This window comes from Notothenia rossii, assembly GCF_949606895.1.
Source record: "Notothenia rossii genome assembly, chromosome: 10".
In the NCBI taxonomy this organism is placed as follows: Eukaryota; Metazoa; Chordata; class Actinopteri; order Perciformes; family Nototheniidae; genus Notothenia; species Notothenia rossii.
The window spans coordinates 23,437,861-23,465,837 of record NC_136908.1 but is presented as its reverse complement, the minus strand read 5'-3'; the positions used below and the strand labels follow the sequence as shown (position 1 = coordinate 23,465,837).

The window sequence follows — 27,977 nt, the reverse complement described above, 5'->3', positions numbered from 1 at the left end:
CAACTAAAGATGACGGGGCGTTGGAAGAAAAACAAGAGTCAAACAGCTCTTTTTAAAAGATGATATATTACAGAAACAAGACTTCTTTTAAAAATTACTTACACACATTATAAAATAATACTTTTTTCTCTTTTCAGCACCATATTTCTTATGTTGAAACATTTGTCTTCAACACAATAAAACAAATATTTGAGGTAATTCTCTCTGGAGAATCTCAAGGTCAGAATTGTTTCGTTTTTTAGGTTTAGGCCATCCCGCCCGGTTTCCCTGCTATAGTAAAAAAAAGACAAATAGAAAAAACAGAACTAGTATGATATCCCCCCATAGCCACATTATACTTATAAACAATACTCTTATGAATCACTTTTAATCCACTGGTGGCTAACAGAGCTGTCTCCACCCTCTCACAACCTTCCTCCTCCCCGCTGTGGTCTCAGATAGAAATGTCAAAGATCGGAAGAGTATTTTCAGCTCCTGAATGTAGAACTGTTCTTGTGTTGCAATTGAAAGCCCTGTTACGCAATAATCTGAGCCTGAAACCAATGAACCACCAGTCAAACAGTAGCAACGACAAGGACATGTGACAGAACTGGAGAGTCACCATTTAATCATTACAGAGGAAGCAAAATGTAACAGCACAGTACAGTCGTTGAAAACACTATAAAGGGATGTTACAATCAAATATGGCCACAGATTCTTTGGTTCTACAAAAGGAGTTTGGACAGGGCGTGAACAGAAGCACCATAACTCAGGCTGGCAGTGAGTCTAACATGTGAGGCACTACAGGAAATAAATACAATGAAATATACCACATTTGACTGGAATATTTGGTGGTCCGTGTATTTTTTATTTCAAAGCACCCTGTTTGTTTTTAAATAAATACAATAGAATATCACTATTTCTGTACAAATGGAATGTAATGCACATTTCCCCCAGTTAAAGCTTCATGGAAAGAGAATAAAGGAAATGAAGGACTCAAAGTGAATATTAAGACTTTTATGCTTTGGTATAAGTAACACCTTGCCACACAGTTTCTTTCAGTAAGGCATGCATTTTATTCACTGCTGTTTAAGAAAAAGAAGGCGGGACCTTTTCATCTCATATACGTATTTAAACCCTGACGATGTTCTGAGCTGTGATGAGAAATCAGATGGAAAACAATATTCAAAGGACCCAGAAAGTGACTCAGCAAATACTGGACTGGTGTGTGGTAGCGACCCTGGTAGCCTGATCCTGGATCTGAAGAAGAATCAGCTCTTTTTGAAAAGCACAAGTAAAATGCAATTACAATAGTGTCAAGTTCAGCACAGTTTACAAAATAATGGCTTTATTCACTGATCTAGGATCTTCTTCTTGCCTCACTGCATGCTTTATTAGAGGTGAACAATCCAACTAAGGTTTCTGCTGCTCTCAGGGCGGAAAGATTACATTATACTGGCCTGAATCACATTTGATTTTTAAAACTGCGAGGTGTTCATTAAAAGAATATTACAATAGACAAGTGGCAGCTTAAAATACACAAAAAAACAGCCAACTGGTATCATTTGGTTAATTCTCTCCTTTTTTCTGGGTAGAAACTGGTGGCTTTGATTCTTTGGTTCTTTTCTGTGTAGTAAGATAAAAGCTAGGGAGATCATTGTGTTTTCATTGTGAGCAACATGATTGACAAGTCACTGGATTTCACAATAAGACAACCAGATGAGTTAGACCTTACGAAGAAAGATTGATCTGAGCCGCTGATGAACTTTTGCGACCACTGGCTGTGACTTAACAGACACAGTTAGGTTTCTACTCTTTTCATTGGTTTGGAATTTGGTTCATGAGTCAAAAGGCTAATGGCAAGTGATGAAAAGTTGATTCAAAACTTTAAATCAGGAGTAACTTTCTATACGAATGACTAAAGGATCAAAGGCCAAAGCAGTGAACCAAAACCACGATGCTGAAACAGCGTAGATGCAGACATCTACATAGGAGCGTCTTGCACCTATTGTTAAAGGAGTGACTGTCAAACACATTGCTCACAGTGGGAACGCGGAATCAAAGACATTTAAATAATGTCCAAGAGTGACCCTTTTTCGGGAAGAGGAGGGGGGAGGTAGAGCAGGTGAGATGAGTGGAAAAAAAGAGAGACGGCTGGGAAGAGAGAAAAGTGAGAGGGGGTCGGAGACGGGTGGCTTCAGGCCTCAGGCTACCGGCTTGCCCTCTGTCTCAGGCCGGCCCCTGTCGCTGCTGGTAAAGAAAACACTGTTTTATTCCGAAGAACTCTCCTGGTTTTTTCTTCCTTTCTCGCGGTCGTGCGCCCAAACGATGGTCTCCTCTCCGCAAGTTTCTTTCTTCTTCTCTCCTCTTTCCTTTTTTTTCTCCGTCCATTATTTGTCGGGAGGATGTTGCTTTCCCCTGGCACGTACGTGAGTGTGAGGGCGTGTTTGTCTCACAACAGCATCCGCGTGTGTAAGTGTGTGTGTCTGTGGGTTTGTGTGTGTGTTTCATATCATTTACAAGTTAATTTACAAATTACTGGGCATGTATGTTTCTTATATATAAGTGTGTCTCTAAGTGCATGTGTGTGTGCGTGAGTATTTGTGTTGTTCTTTGCATGATGTGTGTGTGTGTATGTGTGTGTTTTTAGCCTTGGAAACAGACAGGTCCCACTTCAAAGCCAAACTGCTGGTTGCTCTCCCCAAAGTCTGACACCTTGATATCCAGCAGAGGGAGATGCTCCACCTGGGGCGTGTTGATCTCCAGGACTGTCCTGTCGAAGCCCTTGCGATACTGCAGGGACAGAAGGAACACACCGGTCAGAAACTGGTATCAAAGTATTCAAAGTATTAAACGCTGTATAATTGTCATTTTTCTCCTCTGTGTATCATGACTTTGAATTAAACAACTTGGAAAGAGAGTTAAACATAATAACTGATGCACTTTAGATCTGGGTTGTCGATGCTTGAAAATCACTACAGATTATCCTTTATTATTGATTACAAATAAATGAAAACATATCTTGTGTGATTTCAAGAAAAATATATCCAACAGGCAGTAGATCAAAAAAGGCAACTCTCAAGAGTCTTAAGTTAAGCTAAATGCATACTTCAAGTGCACTTTATTGTGATGCCAAAGTGAAGGAAGTCAACTTATTCATTCTCAAATGTTAATAACCAAATACGTTGAATGGTGGTAGAGGAAGGTAAGGGGCCCTATTAACATTCAAGGTCTAGTCTCATTATGTTCTAAATGTGATCATGTGTTATCTTTTGAAACATGATGTTTAGGAGGGACGTAACACAGGAGGGATCAATCTACAGTGCAAACCAAGTGTTGTTTGGTTTAAGAGGGCCTTTGGAGGTTAGGAGATGAAAGAGGGAGACAGAGGGGTGGACATTGCCTGAAATATTGGTCCAGCTCGGGATTCGACCAGCTTACTAGGCAGCGGTGACTGCATTACAAATCAATTGTATATAAATGGGAGAGCCAGTTTAATTGATAGGAAAGCAAGAATGGCACACTGTTCAGAAATGGGTTATTGTTGTTGTTGTTGTTGTTGTTGTTGTTGTTGTTATATAGTGCAGCATGGAATATTTCATGTTTTAAAGATATTCTACATTGTAAACCAACAATCATTCATATGTGTTAAACAGGACAGCATCAGTTTTCCGTGTCACTCACAGAGCAGCCATCGACCAGGGCCTTGATGTAGGGGCTGGTCTCGTAGCTCAGCTTCTCGTCGTTGGCCCCCTGGAGGTGCAGCGCCCGGTTGTGGTTGTTATTGGCGCTGCGGTCGGCCCAGGCCACTGAGCGGTGGCAGTGGTAGGTGAGGTTCTGGTGGGCCTGAACGCTCAGGAGACGCAGGAAGCCAAGCTGGACCACGCCCACCGGCTCACCAGCAGAGTCCACGTAGGAGAACTGGGAGGGGGGGGCAGGGTGAAGAGGAGGGGAGGTATTCGATTGGCGTTTGAGGAGGGGAAAACAGATAATAGGATGGGATAAGAAGTCAGAAAGAGAAGACAGATTGTGAGAACCAATCCACGGTAATAAAGTTAAGAATTCTTTTTTTTGTTGCTATATACACAAGGTTTACTATCTGTCTTAATGTGACAGAGGGTTACTAACCTTACTACCAGTGGTGAACTGACTGTACCAGGATCCTGGAGTCTCATTGTCCCAGGAGCTCATCTTCACCTACCGCAAGAAATGTAAACATTGTCAATACAAGTAAATACAGCTTATGTGGAAAATTAAGAACAGTCAAGAACATGAGTCTCTAGAACAGGGGTGTCCAAACTCTTTTCACCAAGGGCCACATACACAAAAATATACGAAGGGCTGGGCCGCTCGCTAGAGGTGAGTTACAGTATATTGCCTCATAAGCTCAATTATAAGTTAGCAAAATCAATCAAATGTAGGTAAATTATGCTTGATACTTGAAAATGCCTTAAGAAACAAACAGCCTACATCAAAGCTCTCCATAGGGTTTAATTGATTCTGTTACAAACAGTGTTGTATCTCATCCCTTAAAACAAAAGCCTCAGACTGCTTATAATAAGGAGGAATAGGAAAGGTGTATTTCAAGCTTGCTTGGGCTTTTTTCTTATCAACTTAAATTTGTTAGAAAATGTTTCCAACTTTAATTGACTGCATTTATTTGAAAAGTGGGCTTATTAACACATTAATTCTACTACTATATGTTTTAAATATATATTTAAGAAGTACAATATAAGACAAGCACACGTTTCAGGTGTGGGCCATATTACATTATACTTATAATGATATATAATATTATAATTTGCTGAGGGCTGATTCAAAATCGCCCGCGGGCTGCATTTGGCCCCCGGGCCATAGTTTGGACACCCCTGCTCTGGAAAGAGGGGGGTCTGATACAACATACTGTACTCTTAACAATGTTTAGTTTAATGGTTTTATAACTTGCTTAGTGTTTACATTTCACACTATTTTTAGCAGACTGATTTGCTGGACTGACCGAGTTGATGCTCGTGCTCGGGTACAGGCACGTCTCTGCTCCGCTGGTGAAATTGCAGAAGACCTTGAGGGAGTCTCTGGAACAGCCCTGGTTAGGGTCAATCCAGTACTCTCCTGAAGGGGGCAGCAGAGAGACAAGGTCAAAACATCTGTTAAATCTCTCAAGACTCCAGTTAAGTTAAGAACTATCTCTACTGTGTGTGATAATCCCCTTACCGTCTTTGAGGTCTGGCTGGCTGAGGTGCAGGTCTTGGCAGGTGCGGGCGGGGCTGTCCTGGGTGCCCAGAGGGAAACGCATGGTCTCGATCTCCTGTCGCAGTGAGTTGAGAGAGCCGAAGATCTCTTCCATGCCTTCGCTGCCCATCAGGAACTCAGCGCCAGTGGCGTCAGAAGCAGGCATTTCTGAGTCGGTTTCAGAGAGCAGCTGGCTGGCGTCGATGGAGCGCTTGGACTTGGGACTCCTCTGGATGGGCAGGGGCTGAATGACCTCTCCTGGCGGGCCCTGTGTGTGAACATCGTAATCAATTAGCTGGCAATCAACATTGAGGTGCAAAGTATGATGGAAACTTCTGAACAATGGAGAGGAAACTCAGAGAGACACGGGGAGCTTGATGGCAAACACTGATGGTTTATGGAGTTAACGGCCGGACCTGATAAGACATGTGCTCAGCCACGAGGTGACACAGCGGCTGCCAAACCAATTCTGAAGATCTCTACCCCAGACCCATGTATTTAGCTGGTTCTGAGAGAATACCCACCCCCCCCCCCCACACACACACAATACCCCCCACCCTCACAAACAATAACACAGACTATAACACCCCTTGTTGTGAAATACCAACTAATTATATGCAATATTTTCAATATATATGTATGCCGTTAATAGCTGTGCAATATATACCTGGCTGCTAATACTCAGAACTGTTACAGGATGTGTATTTTGTAAATTGTGTAACTTTTTTTATTATAATTTTTTAATAGCTTGCTTCTTAGGTACACATTAAGCTGTCTTTGGCTCTTTTCTGCTGTAACAATGTAAATGTCCCCTCTGTGGGACTAATAAAGGTATTTTGATTCTGATTCTGAATAATCAACATTGTGCATAACAAGATCAAACAGGAACAATAACACCTCTATCAGCTGACGCCAACAGGCAGGAACAGGAAGACAAAACACTGATAAACTGGGTCAAAGTTATGGGTCTATGAAAAACATTTCCCCAACACAAAGTAGTGATTTACATTAAAGTGAAGTACTTACAGGGGCTCCGGCAGGTCCTTGTACACCCTTTTCTCCCTTTGCACCAGATCCTCCCTAAACACAGCAGAGAGGGGAAAGATTCAAGAAGCATTATTGCAACAAGTCCCAGTTCATTCACTTTTTGTAGAACATTTCCTTCATTTTTTAGGTACAAACATCCTTAAAGTATACTCACAGAAGAACCCTTGGCGCCTTTGACACCTTGAGGACCCTGGAAAAGATATGAGGCATTATTTTAATGATGGTGACCATTGTTGAGTGTTTTTCTGCTGTCATTTATTAGGGCATTTAAGAACATATTGGAAATAAGAAAGAGGAAATGAGGTGTTCATGGGACATAAAGTGCAGTCACTCACAGGCAGACCAGGAGGACCAGCAGGGCCGAAGGGTCCGGACGCTCCAGCCATTCCCTGTAATAAAACACAAGACATGTCTAACATTAGATAAAGAACAACTAAATACAATTGAAGGTCAATAATGCTGGTTGATTTGGCCCTCTATAAGAAAGATAAAGAGGTCAAACTTACATTTTCTCCTTTAGATCCCAGAGATCCATGAGGCCCAGGAAGACCTCTGTCTCCTTTCTCTCCCTGCTCTCCTGAGGGTCCAATGAGACCAATAAGACCTGGGTGTCCCTTCTCTCCCTTGCCACCGGGGTCTCCACGAAGGCCAGGCAAACCGGGAGGTCCCTGCAGGAATAGAAGAAGAGAAGGAAGAGTTCAGGAGATTAGAAACAGTTGATGATGAGAGAGGGTGAGGGAGATGGAAGACAGGAAGAGTGAAGTGGCAGTATTGGATGAGAAGGGCACTGAATGTACTCTATGTCCAAGTGCAGAGTAGAAGTAAACACACAAATAAAAAGGCATTTGGATCTTACAAGAGGTCCAGCTGGTCCTTTCTGTCCAGCAAGTCCTGGAGTTCCTTGCTCACCCTGAAACACAGTTAGAAACACTTTAGGAAGGTGGTGGACATCCAACAGATATGAAACATACTTGCTACTAATGAAAATGGCTTTATCTACAGTGTCCACAACATGAAATCCAACTCTTTACTGACCACTGATCCGGGGAGTCCTCTGAGACCTTCTGTTCCTGGTTTTCCTGGTTGACCCTGAGGGCCGACGGGGCCAGTTTTTCCTGGGGCCCCGACAGCACCTGAGTCTCCCTGTGAACGATGATGACAACAAAGATGGTTATACATCTTTTAAAAAGTTGTTGCATGCATTACCTTAAACTCTGGTGGTATAGATATATCACAGAGAAAAATACATATATTCTCAGGCAAAAGGCAGTGTATGTGATTTAACCTGGGATCAATGATGGAAATGATCGTTACCGGGAAGTGTGACAGCGATCTAATGCCAATTTGGTACATTGACAGTATATTTGTATTGATTAGCATGAGTTAGAGTGGGAGCTTAATAATGGAGATAAAGGCTCTGGACTCACCTTAGTTCCCTTCTCTCCGTGACGTCCCTCTGGTCCTCTTGTTCCAGCAAGACCCTGGAAAAAGATGAATACAAATGAGTGCATTAACAAACACAAAATGACGACTATATTCTGTAATCAAATTGAATTACTTGTCTGTTAAATATAGCCTTTCAACAAACCGATATAGACTACTGAAACTCTACCAAGTACTATAAGCCTGTCTTGATAGTCATGTTATCTTCTTATTGTAAATGATACATTACATCAATAATATAAATACAAAGCTGGCTTCCTTATTGCCTGTTGTGTTTACATGTGTGTTTCTTTGCATGTTGACGTCACAACATTTTAGGTAACATGATGCCAGAATAAACAGCAGGGTTTTGGCTACTATTATCAGACCTGGGCAATGTGGAGAAGAGGCCATTTTGTAAACAGAGCCAGAGAGTCCATTTTATAAATAGTTTTTGGTTGTATTTCGTTTTTATTTATTTAGAATATATATATATTTTCACATTTCAACACCAATATGAATATTCTTAAGAATAAAAGATAATTTATCTTTGAATTTATGTTCTTGCATTATTATGATGGAATTTTTACGAGATCCTACATTTATTTAAAAAATGACAATAATATCTTGTATCACAGTTATTTGTCTCTCAATTCTAAAAGCATACGACATAGGCTAACTCTAAATCAGAATACAACAGCAGAATGGATGCATGATTGAATTCATGACAGCCAGTGTGCGCTTTTAAAAACGTTGTGTAAGGAACAGGTGCACGATAAATGAGGTTGGTGACCTTACCCTCTTTCCCAGGGGGCCGGGGGGTCCGTTCTCACCAGAAGGTCCAGGGGAGCCCTGCGTTGGGAGGCAAAGGCAGCAGATTGAGGACCCTGAGACACTTTCATTACACTTAACTGACATATCTGCATTGTTGCATTTTTTGACTTACAGATTCTCCTTGTTCACCATCTTCTCCTCTTTCTCCCTTGGCACCATCTTGACCCTGAAGTAAAGCATATCAGGGTTAGTCATTTTTCCTTTATGTTAAGTTAAAAAGACAACAAGTGTGTGGAACAAGTGGAATTGTTGGAGCCGTGCAGTCACATCATAACATAGCTTTGAAAACAAAAATAACAGAATACTGTATTCTTCAAAACAGGGTACTTACTCTGGGTCCAAGCTCACCAGGGGGACCATGATCACCAGGGAAACCAACAGGACCCTGAAATTAGAGACAAAACAAAACTCTACTTAAACAATGGAGTTCAAAATCAGATTTTATGACCATACGATTAGGAGTAAGAAGAATCGTTTAAGTCTCTGTGTCAGCAATCATTGTGTGTATGGTTGTGTTTGTTTCATGGTAGGTGTCTTACGGGGTTTCCTTTGGGCCCGTCATCTCCGGCTCGTCCTCGTCCTCCGGCAGGTCCAGCTGTTCCAGGTTGTCCGGACTCTCCCTTTTCTCCACGCTCTCCACGGGGACCCTGCCGACAGGAGCACAGATCTCATGTTAACTCATTGATACATTTGTTCTAGTCAGTAAATCCACAGTCTCTCGATATCGTGATCCAGCAGGTGTTAGGGTCAGACACTCAACCGCTCACCTTCTTTCCGGGCTCTCCTCCAATTCCAGGTGGTCCACCCTCACCAGCCTCTCCCTATGCAGCAAACAGTATTTTATTTTAGGTGTTAGGACAAATTAAAATGATTTCAGAGTGCTATATATTTGGAAACGATCAAACTCATGCAGAAATAATGCTTCAAAGTAAGTTAAATGTACCTTCTCTCCAAGAGGTCCAGGATTACCCAAACCACCAGGAGGACCTTGAGGACCCTAAAAAACAAAAACATTTCATTTGAACAATCATCTTCAGAAAAAAGCGACTTCCCTTTTGTATTTACCTACCTAAAAATGACTAGTAAATAACCAGTTCACCGTACTTAAACTGGTTTCTAAGTGTTGTCCAAAAACCATACCCAAGAATGTTGCTGTTTTTGTAGATTCAATATTTGTTGTCTTTTTGTAAATAAGAGCTGATCACACTTACGTCAGCACCGCTGGGTCCAGCAGGGCCACGGGGTCCTGGAGGGCCTGGAGGACCCTGGAAACATAAGGAGGCTCACGCTTTTATCAACATTTATGATTGTATTTTTATGGAATGAATTACTGAAGCAGTCATTATGATTGATGTTATGTATTTCTGAAACTCACCAGAGGTCCAACATCTCCCGTCTCTCCCTTCTCACCTGGTGGTCCTGGCAAGCCCTGCAGGACAGAGGTGACAAACAAAGAATAAGTTTAGCTTAGCAACTTAGCAGAAAGGTTTAGAAAAAAAGATTATCAAAATAAAGTCTTTAATAAAGATTTAATAAAAAATTTGGATGAAGTGATTGTGTCTTTTAAGATACCTGAAGTCCGATGGGACCTGGGGCCCCTGGGAATCCTCTGGTTCCTTCGTCTCCTTTAGCTCCGAACGGCCCCTGCTGGCCTCTTGCTCCGAGCTCGCCATCAGCACCCTGCACCACAGGAGAAGAACACACATGTAAAGCTTGATCAAATAAGAGATAACAATACATTAGCAGAAAACTTCATCAATACATTGAAAACTTGACTTGAAGACTCGCGATAAAATGTTCAGTAATGATCGGCATAGTGTTTATAGTTTTCCTTATTTAGCTAAATATTCATATTTTACATTAAAAGCTGCAACACAATAGTGGTTGTCTTGGGAAAATTCTCCCCTGCTTATGTATATCATAACCTCAATGTTTGTAATGAATAGAAGAACTTTGAGTTTGACAACCTCCGTTTCTTAACAGTAAACTAAACTGGCACCAAATGCAGTATAATACATGTGTATACAATGAGGAACAAGTACAACCAACTGGCACGGCAAACTGTCTGTTTTGTCTTCAAAGAATGACATGTTGTACTCACAGCAGGACCAGGCTGACCGACAGGACCCATTGGCCCGGGTGGACCAGGAGGACCCTACCAACAAACAAACATACAAACAATGAGCAAAACTACAAAACAGCAGTGATTCAAACAAATGATTTCCAACCAGAAATAAATCTTAGGGCTTGCTGGAGGTCAGTGTCACTCACATGCTCTCCTTTGCCCCCCTTGCCGCCCTTCTGTCCATGCTCTCCAACCTCTCCCTGCATTTACAAAGATACATCACGTTACAGCGGAGACATGTTTGAGACAAAGCTCCCTGTTAAGTTCATAGTAGAATAATAAGGTAACAATGGTGATTATTAAAAGGACGTTTTGGAGTCTTAGAGCTACTGGCCTTGTCTCCGTCCTCTCCAGATACTCCAGGTGATCCAGCAGGGCCGGGCAGACCCACGGGACCCTGCACTCCATCACGACCGGCCGGGCCAATAGGGCCTTTCTCACCCTGAACAGGAAGAATAGAACAAAGAGGACAAGCAATTGTTGGTTATTTGTCTTTGACTGGATGGACAATGTCTTTGGAATCTTATTCTGCATTTTTTGTTAAATGCACAACTGAATATTTCCAGAAACTCACAGTAACTCCCTTCTCTCCAGAGTTTCCAGGAGGCCCCTGGGGACCTGGTCTGCCAGGAGGTCCAACAGGTCCAGAAGTGCCAGCTAGTCCTCTCTCACCAGGAGACCCCTAGGCAGGAACAATATCATAAAGACAAGTTAATACTTCATTCTTTAGATGGATGGACTGAGTATTTTATTATTATTACATGGTATAACCACAACCCATATTGAAATATTAGACAACCCACAATAAAGGGGACAAGAAACTCATACAAATAAATATTTCCTATCTCAAAATAACCTACAAATATTTGTTGTTAGTATTTTAACGGAGTGGACCAACTATATCACTGTTTTCTTTTTATTCCGCAAATTGGGGTTAGGTTGTGTTAGAATGATTTTGAACGTACAGCAGGTCCAGGGGGTCCGGCAGGTCCTTCGCTTCCCTTCAATCCTCCACCTCCCTGGAAGGAAACAGAAGAAAGGATTTAGCAGTAATCTTTCACCTCAACAATGCAAGGGATTTTTATCTAAAAGGTACATTTACTGCAAAACTAATGATAATAATAAGCATGATGAGTATTTCCCGTGGTCATACTCACAGGGGTTCCAGGCAGTCCTCTCTCTCCGGGGAAACCTCTCAGTCCTGCGGGACCGTCTTTACCGAGGCCTCCGGTGGGTCCAGGGTCTCCCTTGGTGCCCTCTTTGCCTGAGGGACCAGAAAGTCCCTGCTCTCCAGGTGGACCTGGTGGTCCAGAGTGGCCGCGCTCGCCCAGGGAGCCGGTCTCTCCTGATGGACCCTGGTAGGATGCAGATAGGAAACAAGATGTTGTGAGGAAAAAGAAAAGAGAAGAAAACCAAGGAAAATAAAAGTTGTATAAATGATAGGAACATTCTGCATCAAGAATGGGAAAACTCACCTGAGGTCCAACGACTCCAGGAGGCCCAGGTGGACCCACTTTACCTTGGAAACCCTTAGGGAGAGAAGATCAGTTAACAAAACAAACTACTTATTTGACAAATTATTCATACTTTTTCCCACAGCATCAGAAGCTAAAGGTAAATAGCATTTCTGAGTGACTGCATCCGTGATTAAAAATGAGAATGGGTGCTTACTGCTTTTACATTTATTACCCTAACCCAACATATTTCAGTCAGTTTGACCTTCTTTAGGTATATTTTGGAATTGCTGCATCCTCAAAGAAAGCCATGACTGGAAACAGGGAAGAATCTTAATTGCATCTGCTTAAACAGCTGATCTATCTTTAAGAGTAGTAAAAAATACAACTTACAACTTCTCCTCTCTGCCCAGGGTGTCCAGGCAGCCCGTCCTTTCCTGGAGGTCCCTGTGAGGAAACACCAATCAACCATCAACATTCATTTAATCAAACATACAAGAGCTTTTACTACAAGAAAAAGAGGCAACATGAACCTGTTATATTTTATTCTTCTTTGAATTGTTTGTATTGTGTGTATGTTGAAATGTGTATGTTTGTATGTGTATATATGTATGTATATATATACACAGTGTGTATGCATACATATACATATATATAAATGTATATATTTTTTTTTTATTATCGCAAAGCTATGTGTTACACTGATTATTAACCGGGAAGGGGGAGTTAGTATTGTTTCTATTTGTGAATTGTCTATGCGTTTTTGTGAATCACTTTGTGTTACAATTGTGTATGAAAGATGCTATATAAATAAAGCTTGATTTGATTTGATAAACACAACACTATGTTGTAACACTGTACTACAATTCTCTAACGAGTGGCCAAGCATCTCTAATATATAGTATCCTACATGCTCCCTGTTACTGTCGTTTTGTTCAGTTTTTAAGAGTATTTTCTGAATTGTAAGGCGTCCTCGAGTGCTTTGAAAGGCGCATCTAAATAATGTATTATTACTATTATCTAACATACATTTTAAATTAAACATATTCTTACAGGAGGTCCCTTTGGTCCAGGGAAACCATTGGCTCCCTGAGGTCCAGGCAATCCCTGTTGAGATGATAAGATAGGATATGATCAGAACATTTAGCAATTCTCAATATTGTGTTACAAAAATCTTTAAAATGTCTTTGTGTGATGAAGTTTAGGAACTCACCCTCTCTCCAGAACCACCAGGAGGGCCATCACTTCCTGATGTTCCCTAACAAGAAACAAAACAACAACACAGTTAATAAGATATAATATTTTGGATAACAAACTGCAATTTTTTCATATCTTTTGCTAACTAAGACAAAAAATGGAAAGATGGCTTTAAGCAAAACAAAACTTGCAATCCTGACTAATAATTATACCTCTGCCACTTATATCTCTTCAACTACGTCTGAAATAAATGTATATATTTATTTCATTATTTTGTACCACATTGTATTGTGTTGTGTTATACTGAAGTACTTCATTGATGACCTTATCCAGCCACTAAATTGTAATAACCTACCCAAAGATTACAGAATAGCTCATTGGCTAACAATGGCACATTTACCATGAGGTTTGAATGTTGGACGGTTCCAGGCAGATAAGTGAATAATAATAGAGACAATGGTCCATAACAAGACATGATCATCAACAATAATCTTTATCAAAGTCATGAAAATGACACCCACAATGCACCTGTAGACACAGTTTCATTCTCAAATCTGGAGAAATTCACAGCGTAGACAAACCTTTGCTCCTCCTTTCCCAGTGGCGCCCCTCGGTCCTCTCTGCCCTCTGGGGCCCTGAACGCACACAAAGAGAATAGAATAAGTTAGAATCAATATGGAAATTATGCTATCCCAGATAACCTTGATGTTAAATAATCAAATCATATTAAATCAGTACTTAAAGAATAAATCAATACTCTCACTCCATGAAATTACTGGTGGCTCTGGTTACAGGTGCAACAAAGCAAAGAAAAAAACAACTTGTTTCAGCTTCCAACTAGAGAGGGCAGTGTGTTTCAACCCAGTACTAAGTTATTCTTAAATACCACAAACAGAAAAAAACACTTTTTGTCCATCTTTGCTAAACATCTTGAGTTGAAGACAGATTAAACAGACATTTGTCCTTTTGCAATAAAACCTAACATTTAGATGAATAAAAGTAAAATGGTACCGTTGGTCCTCTTTGTCCTCTTGGCCCTGATTTGCCAGCAAGACCCTGAAGAAAAACAGAAAACAAATACAGACTAAGTCGAGCACAAATTATCTATACAATACTTTATTGTACAATACAACATCTATATCTACAGGGGTAATAGGTCTAGCGTATCATTAATTCATTTAATTGAGTATTTCTTTGTTATGCCGAACATTCTGCCCATTCCACTTTTTAATTAAAACCCCACCATTATAAATACATCTCATTGGATAAACAATGCTTTAGAATTGGTACAAGGAATTATTAAATATTTACAGATTTCACTAAAGAGCTTTTTTTTCTTCTTCAAGTCTTTCTCTAGATACTGAAAGTAGCTCATTTTTATGTGAACAGTCATCACAGAAACAATATCTATTTTTATTATTCAAAATAAAGCTCTTCACAGTAAAAAGGACCATAAGAAAACAGGGAGGAACACGCTTTCAATATTTTTTATGAAGTTTAGATGCCACATCAGACAGATATAGGTATAGATAATCAATCAGCTACTTCCTTTCACACAGTGCATTCCACTTGAAAACATTTTTTAAAGTAGTTTAAAGTGGACCTATTATGCTATATTGGAAACATATATTGTAGTGCCATACCTATACAAAACATGTCTGTGAAGTTTTTTTGCTTAAAATACCAAACAGATCACCCATTGTAGCCATGCCTCATACTGCTCAAACCCCTCTTTTGCAGCCCTGTTATGCGGCTTTCACACCAACGCGGTCCCCGTTCTAGCTCCGTGCTAGAGCTTTTCTGGTTCGGAACCGATTTTTATTTTCAGCCCCCGTATTTGTGGGGGCTGAAAACCGCCCAGAGCCCGACTGGTGCTGCCGCTGCTGGGTCATGACGTCACCGTTTACGTCGCTGATTTTCTCCCCAACGGCGTCGGGTCATACGAAGCCACATTAAATTAAATCTCAACCCTTGTACTTCTCTCCAGAGTGCCTTGGTTCATTGTTTATGAATGTGTATCTGCGGCATTTACCGACCGCTGCAGTGCTGCCCGCTGTTTGGCATCACAACGCTGTTATGAAAGTTTCTCTGGTATAAAATGGGTGATGTTAGCATAGCAACCGAAGCTAAACTGACTATCTTGACTACTTCTTGTCGGACATGAGTTATGACAACCTGTGCAGTCCAGGTATTGATTCCATCCGATAGCTGCTATAATACAAAACAAAAAGTCTGCCTGCTCTCCACAATGATCAATAACAGCGAACGGATGGTCAAAGTAAGGTACAAAGAAACAGAATCACACGAAGCCTGGTTAGTGTTGCCTGACTTCATAAAGTGTGTGGTTGTGTTCTAGTCACTTTGGTCAGCGCTACTGCTTGTTACAACTTTCGTTTGCCGTACTACTCGCCATAAACTGTTATTGCTCAGGTTGATCCTGCCCCTGCCTCCGACGTAAGCGTGACGTATGCGGTTCTTGCTTCTAGGCCGACCATTTTTTGGTGCTTGAAAAGCACCGGGTTTCGGAGCTTAGAGGCGGCTCCGCTGCGATGTAAAAAGGAAAAAATTGTGCTTTTCAGGCTCTAGCTCTGAACCGGCCCTGGAACCGCGTTGGTGTGAAAGCCGCATTAGAGAAACAAGGATTTTGGGTTCTTAGCTTAAAAAAAAAAAAAAGAGGAGGCGGAGCTAATGCCTGATCAGAATTCTAACGGAGGTAAAGTAAAATTCTGCTGTGATAAAACGCCATCCTGTTCTAAACCACATCAAGGATGATTTCTGAAACAGTATCGAGCTCAAATGCCTTTTCTCTTGCGGGTTTATAAGGTGAGTTCCTTTTTTTATTTCCTGCTTTTTAAACACATGTGCTCTACAGTACAGGTTAGCTCTGAGTGTTAGCAAGGCTTGCTAATGTAAACAAAGACGAGATTACGTCCAAAACACGTCAGGCACAGTTTCTGATAGCAACTTTCTGTGGGTCCGCCACCGATTTGACGTCATATCGGCAGCAAATCTGTATCAGCTCGTTGTACCCCCGTTTTTAAAAGATTTGGGTACGGAGGAAAAGAGAAAGGGTTTTATTTTCTGACGCTGCGTGAGTTCCCCGACGCACCAGGGACACATATTTATGTATAAAAGACATCAAAAAGTGCATTTTGCATGATAGGTCCCCTTTAAATTAAAAAGAAAATCTTCGAATGAGGGATTGACTTACCCTTGTTCCTTTCTCGCCGTTTGAGCCGGGGAATCCTGGGAATCCAAGAGATCCCTAAATACAAATAAATATTAGGACTGTTTCTCACCATAATGAGGAATAAAAGTGTCTGATGGTTGATGCTGCGTGTGTTTTTGTCTTACCTTGGGTCCTTGTCTTCCGGGATATCCAGGAAGTCCAGGTACACCAAGTTTACCCTGAAATGAGGACATTTTTAATCATGATCAGTTAACAAGAGTGAGCACATAATCTGTAATTGTTTTTAAATGTTACCAAACTGCTACACAAAAAATCCCATTACAAGACTGTTAATGTTGAATAATGAAATATATGCCATGATAAGAAGAGAACATGGGAGCTCATACAATAGCATTTATAAAGCAACATGTCAAAGGTTTAGTAGACTCACACAAAGAATAAAAAACACTTCAGTAAAAATAAATTACTTATAGGCCTACTTGTATTGTAATTATAAATGATTGTATACAATGTTTTTTTCCACTTAAATGCATAAACTTGGACAACCACAAGAGGGCAGCACAGCTAGGTTTCCTGATTAATATTTGATCATAAAGGTGACCTTGACCTTATTTAAAGAACATGCGACTACTTGGGTAAATATGTGGGAAAAATTGGAACTTGCAAAACGAAACACCTATAATCCAGTAGAGGAGACATTTGCTTGATGTGTGATGTTATGTGAAATAATACATAAATTAGGAAATGATTCCCCTAAGAATCAGTAACTTTTCTCATATTATTGAAAGCAATCATGTAATTGTGTCCTTATTGAACTGGATGTACCTTCTCTCCAACCAATCCAAGTGGTCCGAGCTCGCCAGGGGGCCCGACGCGACCCTTTGGCCCCTCAGGACCATCCTCTCCTCTGGGCCCTGACACTCCAAGCTCACCCTGTCAGCAGGAGACAAAGCAAAATATGAGAATAAATCAACAAAAAATAGGCCAAGAGTAATAACGCAGGAAAAATGGCCTTTATAGAGAAATGACAATTAAGATCCATAAATTATTGTATTAATCAACTGATCAATCAAACCATCTTACCCTCTCTCCCTTGGCACCAAAATCTCCCTTAATTCCAGGGAAACCATCTTCACCCTAGAACACGAAAAAGAACATACAGAACATGTTTAGCTAAATATTGTAATCAGACTTATGATATTTTAGATCGTGAATATGTGACCATGGCTGTTTTGTTTTCTAGTACCTTGCTATTGTGACAATGAAAAATGGACATAATACAATTGATAATCAAGTTTTATCAATCAAGGTAATTCGTGAGTGTCTTGAAATCTTCGAATGTCAGGAATCACTTACCTTCTCTCCCCAGTGGCCCTTCAGTCCACGGATTCCTTGACCTCCCTGCAATCAACACATTGCATGGTCAATACACTCTTATTCTATATTATAATACTATTCAAATCTGAAGGTAATTTAAACAGCAATTAAAAACCTCACAATAAAAAAACATTGTGCTCACTAACTGAAAACAATCAACTGTACTGACCTTGATGCCACGAGGGCCAGGATAGCCGATAGCTCCCTGGGGACCGTTGGGACCCTGGAGAAGGACAAAAATAGAAGGGTAAATTAAGAAAATGAATACCTTAATATAATATATATTGTTAGCTGGAGGGGACCTGGTGTGATGGGGATATGATTGACACCCACCTGGTTTCCTTTGGTGCCAGAAGGCCCCTCCTTTCCTGGGTGACCCTGTAAAGTGAAAGCATCATGAAGGACATCAGGAAGGACATCCAGTGCTGGTGTATTCAACGTATTACATTTTAATGATATAAATTAAATTTAAATTGAAGAGACAAACATACAGGAGGACCGTCAGCTCCGGGCATTCCTGGAAGACCTGGTTTTCCTGTGGGTCCCTGGAAGAGAAGACAAGGTGGTCATGAGTGAGAGTGTTGGAACTGCACCTGTAACTGTTTGGTAACTGTCCTAAAACACTATGAGAAGAATGACTTGTGCCAAAAAACATTGTAGCTACCAAGCTAAACAGATATCTTAATGGCTGCACAGATCAGGGATCAGCATGCTGCAATTCTCCAATTCATAAAGTGTAACATTTGCCGTAGCAACTTTCTTTCTATGCTTAATGTGACATTAGAGAAAATGTCATTTGAATATAATTAATTGTTCACAGTTTTTGGCTACTACCACCGGGGCAGTGTTTACTGGTGAGTTTTAGAGGTGCTGCTATGTGGATCTTTTTGGTTAGCTCTTCTCCCCTGTTTTGAAACATTATGCTAAGCTAACCAGCTGCTTGCTTTAGCCTCATATTTAGTGGACATATTAATGGTTTATCCTTCCAATGAAGCTCCGCGCAAGTTCAACCAGGAAGACCTTCTTTACTCATTAGTTTACTATTTCCATGTTACTACACTCTCTACTCCCCAGCTTAACCAATAACTTCGCTCTATTCTCACAAGCCTACCATAGCGCTCCGCTAAACCTTTTAAATCTGCTCTCCCCTCTGACAGCTGTCATTTCAGGTGACTCGACGCGACCCTCCTGCAACCCCTTTTCACCTCCTGTCCCTCTGAATCCAGGGTCAAGCCAAGCCACTCCCCTTCAGACTGGGCCTAACCATCCATTCACCACCACCAGTGTCTAGTCCCCAGGGGTTTCATCGGATCGGTTCTCCCCTCCCGAATGATACTCCTGCACAACAGGGCCTAATCGCCAAAACTCCATTACATTCATTTGCTTATTCCTGGTAATAAATATGTATTCTTACATCAAAACTGTCTCTCCTGATTGAAACACCCTAACCCCATTTAACTTTTGTCAAGAAAGCAAATGAGCATACTTCACAAATTAACTGCTGCTTTAAAAGTCTGCAATACATAAAGACATAATTAAAGAATAATCAGCAGGCAACCCTACTCCTTCTCAATGCAAATCAAGAACCATGGGGTGCACAGTGCACGTGATTAGACATCTAATCTATTTTTCGGAATAAAATAGCTTTTTTTAATACAAGAACTAATTCAGAAATCGCTTATACTTGAAAATCTGCCATTACATATTTTTGGACACACTCAAGTACCTCTCTCCATCATGAACGAATGGGGCTAAAGAATGTACACTCAATGAGTTTATCCTGATGATTCTATTCTATAAATGTTGATTGTTGAAAGTATTTCCTTTAACTGAGTTTACTTCCTGTATCATTCTGTATTTTTGATCCAGAGTCACTTTATATTTTGTATTGCTTACTTTCTCTCCTGGAGGTCCGAGGGCTCCCTGAGGTCCGGGCATTCCCTGCAAAAAGAAATGAAAGAATGAATACTCACTCTCAACATTACTGTGGTAATTGTACATATGCGTTCGCAGTTGTCTCACCTGAGTTCCTCCGGTTCCCTGCTGACCTGGAGGTCCTGGCTCTCCTTGGGGACCCTGAGGGACAGGAAGAATAATGGGTGCTCATATTAATCATCTGCGGATTCAATAACATGGTTAAATGTTAACATGGTAGATAAGTTATGACCAACACTGACCAAGTTTCCTTTGGGACCGTGAGGCCCGTCATTTCCACGCACACCCTGAGAAGAAAAGAGGGTGAGAAGGTAAAATCAGAGTGGAATTCTGAACAGAATCTGTCACGAATTAACAAAAATATTTCACAATATAATTACACCTCAATAATAATAACTCACTCACTATGGTAAAGGCTTCTATCCACGCAAATTTGCAGCGGAAATTATACTCGCTAAATGTCACTCGCAGCGAAGGGTTTTGGTGATAATGCTAGCGTGTATCTTTAGATTGATAGGAATCAGCAGGTACTTAAAGCTTGCTGCTTAAAGGGGGCGTCTCCCAATTTTACACATAGATGTCTGTTTACAGGTCTTGTGGAATACAATTGTATAAAGCCTTTCGTGTGTCCAGAGGGCGCTGGTTGAAGTCAGATACATCTCGAGGGAGAGTTGATTTGTGCTGAAGAGTTTGAGGGTGTAAAGTTAAAAAGAAGTGAGCACGTGCTTGTTGCATAGCACACCGAAAACTCCAAACGAAATGTTGTGGAAGAACGAAGAAGAATGTGTGGAATGGAATAGACAATGTGTTTGGTTGTTCTGCTTTTGTCAGACCATGTTATCTCAGTGCCATGCTAAATCAGTGCTCGCAGACCTCAACCACTGTCACCAAACAACTCTAGTACAAAGTGTTAAATGGATACTTGGGACTTTGCTGCCAAAATGCTGTGTGATTCTCTGTGTTTGTTTTGTTTTGAGGTGATTGCGGGAACATTGCATGTTACATTTTTAGATCACTGGGTATCCCCGTCTCTATGTCAGGCCTCAGCGTGTTGTTTCAGGAGGTGCCGTGGGTTTTCAGTCGTTACAGATGGATAAAACAATGCCACTAAAAATACCAGCGCCACAGTGTGGTTCAAAATTATTTTTACTCACAGGAGGTCCGGAGATCCCAGGGGGACCTTTGGGTCCGAGCAAACCACGAGGTCCCTAGAGAGAGACGAAAGCACACACACACAAAGACACGCCAATATTAGTCGGTAATCAAAGTCATAAATTATATATTTAAACTATTATATTCTAGAATAAATCACAATATAGAATATTAAGTCAATAACTAAAACAGCAATTTCAGCATTGGGATAAACAGACTAATTAAAACACAGAAGTAAACTGTTAAATATATTGTAATGATGACTGAGAAATAACATACATTTGTAACAAACTATATTGACTGATTCCAATCATTTGTAAAATGGCGCACTATTTTTCATAAAAAAAGAATGTCTGTTGAAGGGAGTTATTATTTTTGAATTAGGGTATTTATAGAAATAGGCATTTTATTAATTAAAGAATGATGAAAAACACAACAAATAATTTATTTTAGTTTTGTCCTCATGTGGATGGTGTGTGGGTGGATACAAAGAAATGGGTTGCCCAGGCGATGGCTTTGGCTTCATTCTTGAGTGTGTGCCAACAAACAATCATTTCATTTTTGATGTGAAGAAGAAAGATTTTCATTTATTTGTCAGTCACCATTATATTACAGAAGGCACCAGGCCAGTTCTAGGTATGAGTTGGTCATGTTTTTGTTGTTGAATGGGGTACCTGAGTTATAAAAGGATCATTTCATTAGCTCAACCCGTGCAATCATATGCAATCCAATACAACTGTTCTGCCTTAAAGTCCTGATATTGTATCTTTAATGTATTTGATTACATTAAGAATGTTGACCATGTCATTATTATTTTGCTTATTTATTCTTACTTATTTATGGCGTTGATGTTATTAATGAGGAGTTTACAACCATCCAATTACATTTCAGTCTGAAGATGGTATTTACTTGTTAAGGACAATACATAACACCAACCTCACATAGTGCACGGCTATCAGAAAAAACAGCGATGTCATTTCTGATATACAGCACATTATGTTTATGTATCTTCTGTTTCCATATAATATATATGTCATATATTTAGAAGTATGGCGTTTGCACACATTTTTCTCTGTAATATATGGAATTGTTAACTGAATAATATTTGGATGTTCTGTCAACCTGGGTAAGAACCACGCCTGCCACCATAGAGCTGGTCTGCCTATTGGTTATCATGAAGTATACATATGGGTGTGCTTTCCACTTTTTAAACATTCTGATCTGACGAAGTTCCAAGTACGATCCAAACATAGTCATTAGAAACAAATAATGTTTTTCTAGAATTATTGCACGATAAACCTGTGATCCTGGCAGCAGTTGGCTGCATCTACTATCACTGCCTTAAACATAATAACAGTGGAGATAACTACTTCAGGTATCATTGGGAAACAGCAGGTGTGAAGGTAACTGAAGTGCTACAGATGGATACACGGAAATGCATTCTGGGATGCTGCTTATAACAGAGATAGGGGAAAGCGGGAGAGATTTAAAATCAGATGTTGTCATGGAAACACTCACTGATTCACCCTGGAGACCCCTTGGTCCAATGTCTCCGTCGTCTCCCTGGAAACACACACAGACACACCAAGGATGTGAATATTACTTACGGAGTTGTGAGGGGTGCCTGGAATCATTAACAAAATGTTTTTCATATCTTCCTACCCTCTCTCCGTCCTCTCCTTGAAGTCCTGCGGGCCCCAATGATCCTGTGTCACCCTGGGGAGAAGAAAAAGTAGAGGAGTGAGGAAACAAAACAAAGCTGCTAACAAACAGATATTCAAACAAAGAGAGTATTACAATCTCATACTTATCCTTACTAATGTAATTACTGCATGAATTGTATGTAGCATTTTGATTGTAATGTGCATTGGACTCACCCTGTGTCCTTTGTCCCCGGGCAAACCAGGAAGGCCATCAAAACCACGGTCTCCCTGAAAGTGACAAGCATTATAAAAGACATGTTAGGAATAATTGCTGCATTGTAGTAGATGTACCAATGCATCAAAAGTGGATTTGATGCATTCATAATCCAAAGTTTGATTTGCAAATAAAGTAGTGATTTTGGGGTGCAAGAGTATGTGAGATGTCTCAATGGACTTTATTGTTCCAGCAAGACCAAGTACAAGTTGACCTTATCGTTTTCTTGTGAAGCCTACCAGGTTGTACATTTAACAAATTCACCATAATACAAATAATTAAGCTACATGCATCTAGAGTAACACCACAGTAGAGATTTTTTCCCTAACTTTTAACTCATTGACTTTTAAACACAATGTCATTTAAGCTACAAACAATTAGCAAACATCTCCATAAAGGACTGACACCAGAGAAAGCGTACCTTTGTTCCAGACTCTCCTGGCATTCCCCTGGCTCCATCAGCTCCAGCACGGCCCTGTGAGGAAGAACATGTTTTAAAGGGGCTTCCGTATACGAGACACAGTCGTACCACACATCCCTGTTTTGTTTTTGACAGGGTATTAACAGACAGAGAGATCCTAAACAAGACTTTGGAGGGGTGTGAAAATAGATGATTCCTTGTCTGTGATGCAGACAAAACCTTTCCTGGAGGATTTTGGGAGTAACACATTCTGATGACACACTTGTTATTTGTTTAAACATTTACACCATTTATTACAGAATATACATTTGGAGCAGCCCCTGAGCCCCCCCAGAGAAAAGAAGTTAAAAGTGATGCCCTTTTAACTTTGGGTTAGACAACAATAAAAAAAAAGGAAAACCATTCATTTGTCATACTCACTCTTCTGCCAGATTTGCCTTGAGGTCCCATCATACCCTGGGGTCCCCTGGGGCCCTGAAGAATGGATTATCTAATTAGATGTCTGTTGGCTTTTTTTTTCTGAGCTGAGTATAAATGTACTATAAGTTTAATTATAACCGCAGTAACTGTAAAAAGGAGAGTTCATTACATGATTTTGCATACAAGCTATCTCGCTGATATAACTTTGATATGAAACAAGAGTTCTGTTTGGATGTTCTTACCTGAGGACCGGGGTCTCCACCCTCTCCCTTCAGACCATTACTTCCTGGGTTTCCCTGAAACAGAAATCATCACCATCACCATCACCATCATACAATATTAACAAGAAAAAAGAAAAAAAGCAGTTTTTGCAATTAAGAGAATTACATGATCAAAATCCTTGAAAATGTAAACAAAACACCAACTCTTGTTATAAACAGGTAAGGGTCCCAACGATTGCAAACATACCAAAGGTCCAGGGCGTCCAGTGTATCCCATTGGTCCAGGAGGTCCTTTCAGAGCCATCTAGAGACAGTAAAATCTCAAAATCAATGATCATGGAGGCAATTGGCTACACAAAAGATGACCCTTCATTTAAATATAGAGCAAAGAAAGGCTTATGTCTACCAAGTCATATGTGCATACACATGCTATACACCTTGGTCCACATCATTTTTCAAAAAAGGTAACAATCCCTGGCAATGTCAAAGCGTCAAGACTCAACTGACATGATCCTTGATGCAAACGAAATGTGAAGTAAAAGTGAGGACTGACCCTGGCTTGAGACAAGATGGCTGCTGCCTGGGCTTCCTGTGCAGAAACGGATGGACCCTTATCTCCTCCACTCTGACCGAAACGGAACTGAAAAAAGAGAAGAACACATGTGAGTGTTTGATACATTTAATATCATTTATCAACACAACGCTGAAAAATTACTTTAACTAATAATAAGGACAAACAAATCTAAATATGATGATACAAATGTTTAAAATAATATTGAACAAGGGCCAATGTTAAATCTTAAAGGTATCCACAAAATGCAAACGTTGGGGCGAATATCACTCATATTCAGACATTTCTAATACATTTTCAAAGGATTACGGAGACTCACAGGCAGCATGACAGATGTTCCAGGAGGTCCAGGGACTCCGTCAGATCCAGGCATACCAGCCTTACCAGAAGGGCCCTGCAGGATGTAGCGAGGGAGGGGTGAAGATGGCAGGTTCAAGGACAGAGTGGAAGCTAAATACACTTCTTTTAAACAGACCAGTGCAAATACACTACCAACCTGTATTTCTTCAGATAAAGTGAAACACTCACCCTCTCGCCGGGGTCACCGAAAGAGCCAGGGGGTCCAGAAGAGCCGGGTGGGCCTGTAGGACCCTGAAGGAGATGGGAAGGGGAACTTGAGTATTCTTATTCGGACTCGATGAGGCTGTCATATTCTATTTCAGCGTCAAGCACAGTGTGATAATGGTGCCGAAAATATCAAATGATGGTAATTATCATAGCCTTTCAAAAAGAAGTGTACCGACTATGATGTTACCTCATACTTGCATGAAGCAAATTACAGTACTGCCAAAATAACTCTGAGAATAAAGGCACTTATGTAAAGGAGTAAACTACAGACGTGTAAATGTTTGGAAAACGGAAAATGTGTTTCGAATAAAAAACAAGGAGATAAACACAATGTACTTACAGCAGCTCCCTCAGGTCCGGGAGGTCCTTCAATTAGCATACCCTGCAAAATACACAATAAAGTTAGAAATGTAACGAAAGGGAACAAAAAAACCCTGACAAACATCCAATGGAGATCAGTGCAAATATTCCTGCAATTAGGCTACTCTGTTGTTTATTTGAAAGTACAATTGTAGTGCTATTTTTTAAAGCAGAAAACGTGTGGATCCCACTGTGGGGATCTGTTCCTTTTCAACGGCTACATCAAATGCATAATAACTAATGACAATATTATAAGGTAAAAGATGCAAAGGAAAAATACATGAATCAGTTCAGATGACAAATGGAAATGTGTTGTGGCTTTGCTGCAAGGTCAACGGGCTAAGGTTTGTCCTTCAGTCTTTGGATGGACATGGTTACCGTTACTTGAATGACGAGCTGTTTAAGCTAGGGAATTTGTCAAGCTCCCAACTGGAAATCAGTAAGATGGTTTATAATGTAGGTCACAGCCAATTCAAATGACAGACAAAGATATGTAAGGTAGCCCGATGTTTATATGTTGTTTTGTTTTTTAACAGAGTAGGTGTGGCTTTCAATGACACCCTCAAATTGATGTGGCAAAACCTTCTAGAGTTGGAAAAGCAAGATTATGACAAGAGGGCTGCTGATGTGAACCCCTGGAGCTTCTTGGGAAAGTGACTCTGTAAGGTTTTGTCTTTCTGTCCCTGAATGATCCAGTTCAAATCAAATGCTCAGTTAAAGATAATAAGTAACTCACAGGCTCCAAGACAGCAGGGTCTCCTTGTTCTCCTTTTTGTCCTCTGACGGCAGCCTGAGGAAAACACACATGTAGCCAACAACACAGCATAGTCAGTATAGAGATGCACACACACACACACTCATAGAATGCAGATTTGGCTGCATGCATTTTGACAACAGGTGCACATGTACATACATACACCCACAATAGTTTGCCACATTAATATGCAAGTGTAGAAAATAGAATGATAAAAATAAAAACCTGTTTTGCTTTGGATAGAATTATAAGCTTTGGCTGAAATGATGATGATGATGATGATGATGATAATTCAATAGTTCTGCACACTTTTGGTCTATTACTTAGCATCGATCATCATCTGGGCTTAGCAGCACTTAATGAAGCCATGCATTGCAATAAATTGCATTTTAGAAAAAGGATGCAGCAATCGGTTACTGCTGCACTTCAAAATGCCTCTTTATGCAGTGTACACAATAGTTCAAGTTATCGTTGTGTTTATCCATAATGGCCTGACACTCAAACAAGTACTTTGAGAGGACATTGAATAACATTTGACCAAGATAAGTATTCAGAGTTAGTTGAAACTGGTTTTGTAGTTTTTTTGCGTCAGGAGCAAAACGACTTACGCCTCCCTCATCTGTCACAGCGGACAGGGCGGGGCCCATGTTGGCATCTCCATTCTCCTGTATTGGCTCATTGTAGTCCCTGTAGGAATAGTCGTATTCCTTAAGGCCCAAGTCCCCAGTCACATACTCCTCAGTGAAGGGTTCCTCCAGCACCCCGCCTGCCTTGGTGGCATCTACCTCCTCTCCCAGAAACGTGGTCTCCACCTGGGGCTGGTTTGGTTTATCAGAGCCGCAACAGGATAGATAGAGGGGCGAGAGAGGAGGAATCAAGCGAAGGAAAATAGAAAGTCAAGGGAAAGAAGGAAGGAAGAGAGAAAGGTATGTATGATGGGGAAATAGTTAGAAAAAATAAAAAATAAATATAGAAGCAAACAACAGGGGGAGTGGAAGAAGAAGGCATATGTAGAAGGAAGTGAGTCTTACCTTTTGCAAATAAACAGTGACACATGGACAGAAATAAGACATCTGACAGGATGTGGGGACCTTTTCAGCCCTTAATGCTGTAAATTCAGTCTGATTTTTTCAGTTGAATTACGGATTAGCAGGTTTTTCCTGCCATTTCAAATCTCCTGTTAATAATCTATTATTGAGACTATAATAGTATGTGTTTTGACCAAAGCGTATCCTTATCAGCTTGTGTGATGAGGGACTTCTCCAAATATATTATTTCACATTTGAAATGTTGGTTTAAAAAGAGAGACAGAGAGAAATGCAAAAGCACTATTAATCTCAATGTCATGCTTGCCTTTTCCCTTAACACACTTAACTGATATGAAGCACTTTGTGAAAACAAGTTGCAATACGCTATGCTTTGCAAAGCAAAAACTATGTTATTTTCTATTTTACTTACCATGGGTGTTTTTAAAACAAATGAATCCAGTGGAATAATGCTGTACCGTTACCTCATACAAAAAGAGTTTTAAACTCAAACAAATGTGCGTATTTGGTCGTAAAATAAACCCTTCTATAATAGGCACCAAAGAATTAATGGCGTCAACATTGGAAAACAAAACAAAGTCATCAAGGTCAGCTAATATACATGGATGATAAAAGGGTTATAAAGACAATACGGTTTATTGTCAAAAACAGGTGAACTGTGAGAAACAGATCAAAACTGAGAAACTCATTCTCAAATTCTGATATAGTTTAGGCTGTAAGGTTAGCCACAGCAACTACTGTATTCTTTAGTTCAGTTAA

The 27,977-nt window shown here is 40.4% G+C and overlaps 1 protein-coding gene across 1 annotated transcript in view; it reads right to left on the bottom strand.

Moving 5' to 3' along the window:
* Positions 1–46: 46 nt before the first annotated feature.
* The window catches only part of col11a2 (collagen, type XI, alpha 2), a 51,942-nt gene continuing 24,011 nt past the window's right edge, over positions 47–27,977 (bottom strand). Inside the window, exons 8-65 of the mRNA XM_079655565.1 lie at positions 26,781–26,990; positions 26,155–26,208; positions 25,399–25,440; positions 25,020–25,082; positions 24,811–24,885; positions 24,474–24,560; positions 24,168–24,224; positions 23,942–23,995; positions 23,700–23,753; positions 23,280–23,333; positions 22,819–22,872; positions 22,604–22,657; positions 22,460–22,504; positions 20,944–20,997; positions 20,032–20,076; positions 19,877–19,930; positions 19,751–19,795; positions 18,346–18,399; positions 18,188–18,232; positions 18,024–18,077; positions 17,834–17,878; positions 17,561–17,614; positions 17,303–17,410; positions 16,642–16,695; positions 16,499–16,552; positions 14,299–14,343; positions 13,869–13,922; positions 13,304–13,348; positions 13,144–13,197; positions 12,484–12,537; positions 12,112–12,165; positions 11,794–11,991; positions 11,602–11,655; positions 11,211–11,318; positions 10,971–11,078; positions 10,783–10,836; positions 10,613–10,666; positions 10,084–10,191; positions 9,887–9,940; positions 9,723–9,776; positions 9,455–9,508; positions 9,279–9,332; positions 9,051–9,158; positions 8,843–8,896; positions 8,624–8,677; positions 8,476–8,529; positions 7,683–7,736; positions 7,291–7,398; positions 7,112–7,165; positions 6,762–6,923; positions 6,591–6,644; positions 6,410–6,445; positions 6,235–6,288; positions 5,191–5,476; positions 4,976–5,088; positions 4,108–4,176; positions 3,664–3,900; positions 47–2,772 (exon numbers count right to left, since the gene is read on the bottom strand). Coding sequence (XP_079511691.1) covers positions 2,626–2,772; positions 3,664–3,900; positions 4,108–4,176; positions 4,976–5,088; positions 5,191–5,476; positions 6,235–6,288; positions 6,410–6,445; positions 6,591–6,644; positions 6,762–6,923; positions 7,112–7,165; positions 7,291–7,398; positions 7,683–7,736; positions 8,476–8,529; positions 8,624–8,677; positions 8,843–8,896; positions 9,051–9,158; positions 9,279–9,332; positions 9,455–9,508; positions 9,723–9,776; positions 9,887–9,940; positions 10,084–10,191; positions 10,613–10,666; positions 10,783–10,836; positions 10,971–11,078; positions 11,211–11,318; positions 11,602–11,655; positions 11,794–11,991; positions 12,112–12,165; positions 12,484–12,537; positions 13,144–13,197; positions 13,304–13,348; positions 13,869–13,922; positions 14,299–14,343; positions 16,499–16,552; positions 16,642–16,695; positions 17,303–17,410; positions 17,561–17,614; positions 17,834–17,878; positions 18,024–18,077; positions 18,188–18,232; positions 18,346–18,399; positions 19,751–19,795; positions 19,877–19,930; positions 20,032–20,076; positions 20,944–20,997; positions 22,460–22,504; positions 22,604–22,657; positions 22,819–22,872; positions 23,280–23,333; positions 23,700–23,753; positions 23,942–23,995; positions 24,168–24,224; positions 24,474–24,560; positions 24,811–24,885; positions 25,020–25,082; positions 25,399–25,440; positions 26,155–26,208; positions 26,781–26,990 — 4,419 coding nt within the window. The 3' untranslated portion in view covers positions 47–2,625. The remainder of the gene's footprint in view (positions 2,773–3,663; positions 3,901–4,107; positions 4,177–4,975; positions 5,089–5,190; positions 5,477–6,234; positions 6,289–6,409; positions 6,446–6,590; positions 6,645–6,761; positions 6,924–7,111; positions 7,166–7,290; positions 7,399–7,682; positions 7,737–8,475; positions 8,530–8,623; positions 8,678–8,842; positions 8,897–9,050; positions 9,159–9,278; positions 9,333–9,454; positions 9,509–9,722; positions 9,777–9,886; positions 9,941–10,083; positions 10,192–10,612; positions 10,667–10,782; positions 10,837–10,970; positions 11,079–11,210; positions 11,319–11,601; positions 11,656–11,793; positions 11,992–12,111; positions 12,166–12,483; positions 12,538–13,143; positions 13,198–13,303; positions 13,349–13,868; positions 13,923–14,298; positions 14,344–16,498; positions 16,553–16,641; positions 16,696–17,302; positions 17,411–17,560; positions 17,615–17,833; positions 17,879–18,023; positions 18,078–18,187; positions 18,233–18,345; positions 18,400–19,750; positions 19,796–19,876; positions 19,931–20,031; positions 20,077–20,943; positions 20,998–22,459; positions 22,505–22,603; positions 22,658–22,818; positions 22,873–23,279; positions 23,334–23,699; positions 23,754–23,941; positions 23,996–24,167; positions 24,225–24,473; positions 24,561–24,810; positions 24,886–25,019; positions 25,083–25,398; positions 25,441–26,154; positions 26,209–26,780; positions 26,991–27,977) is intronic.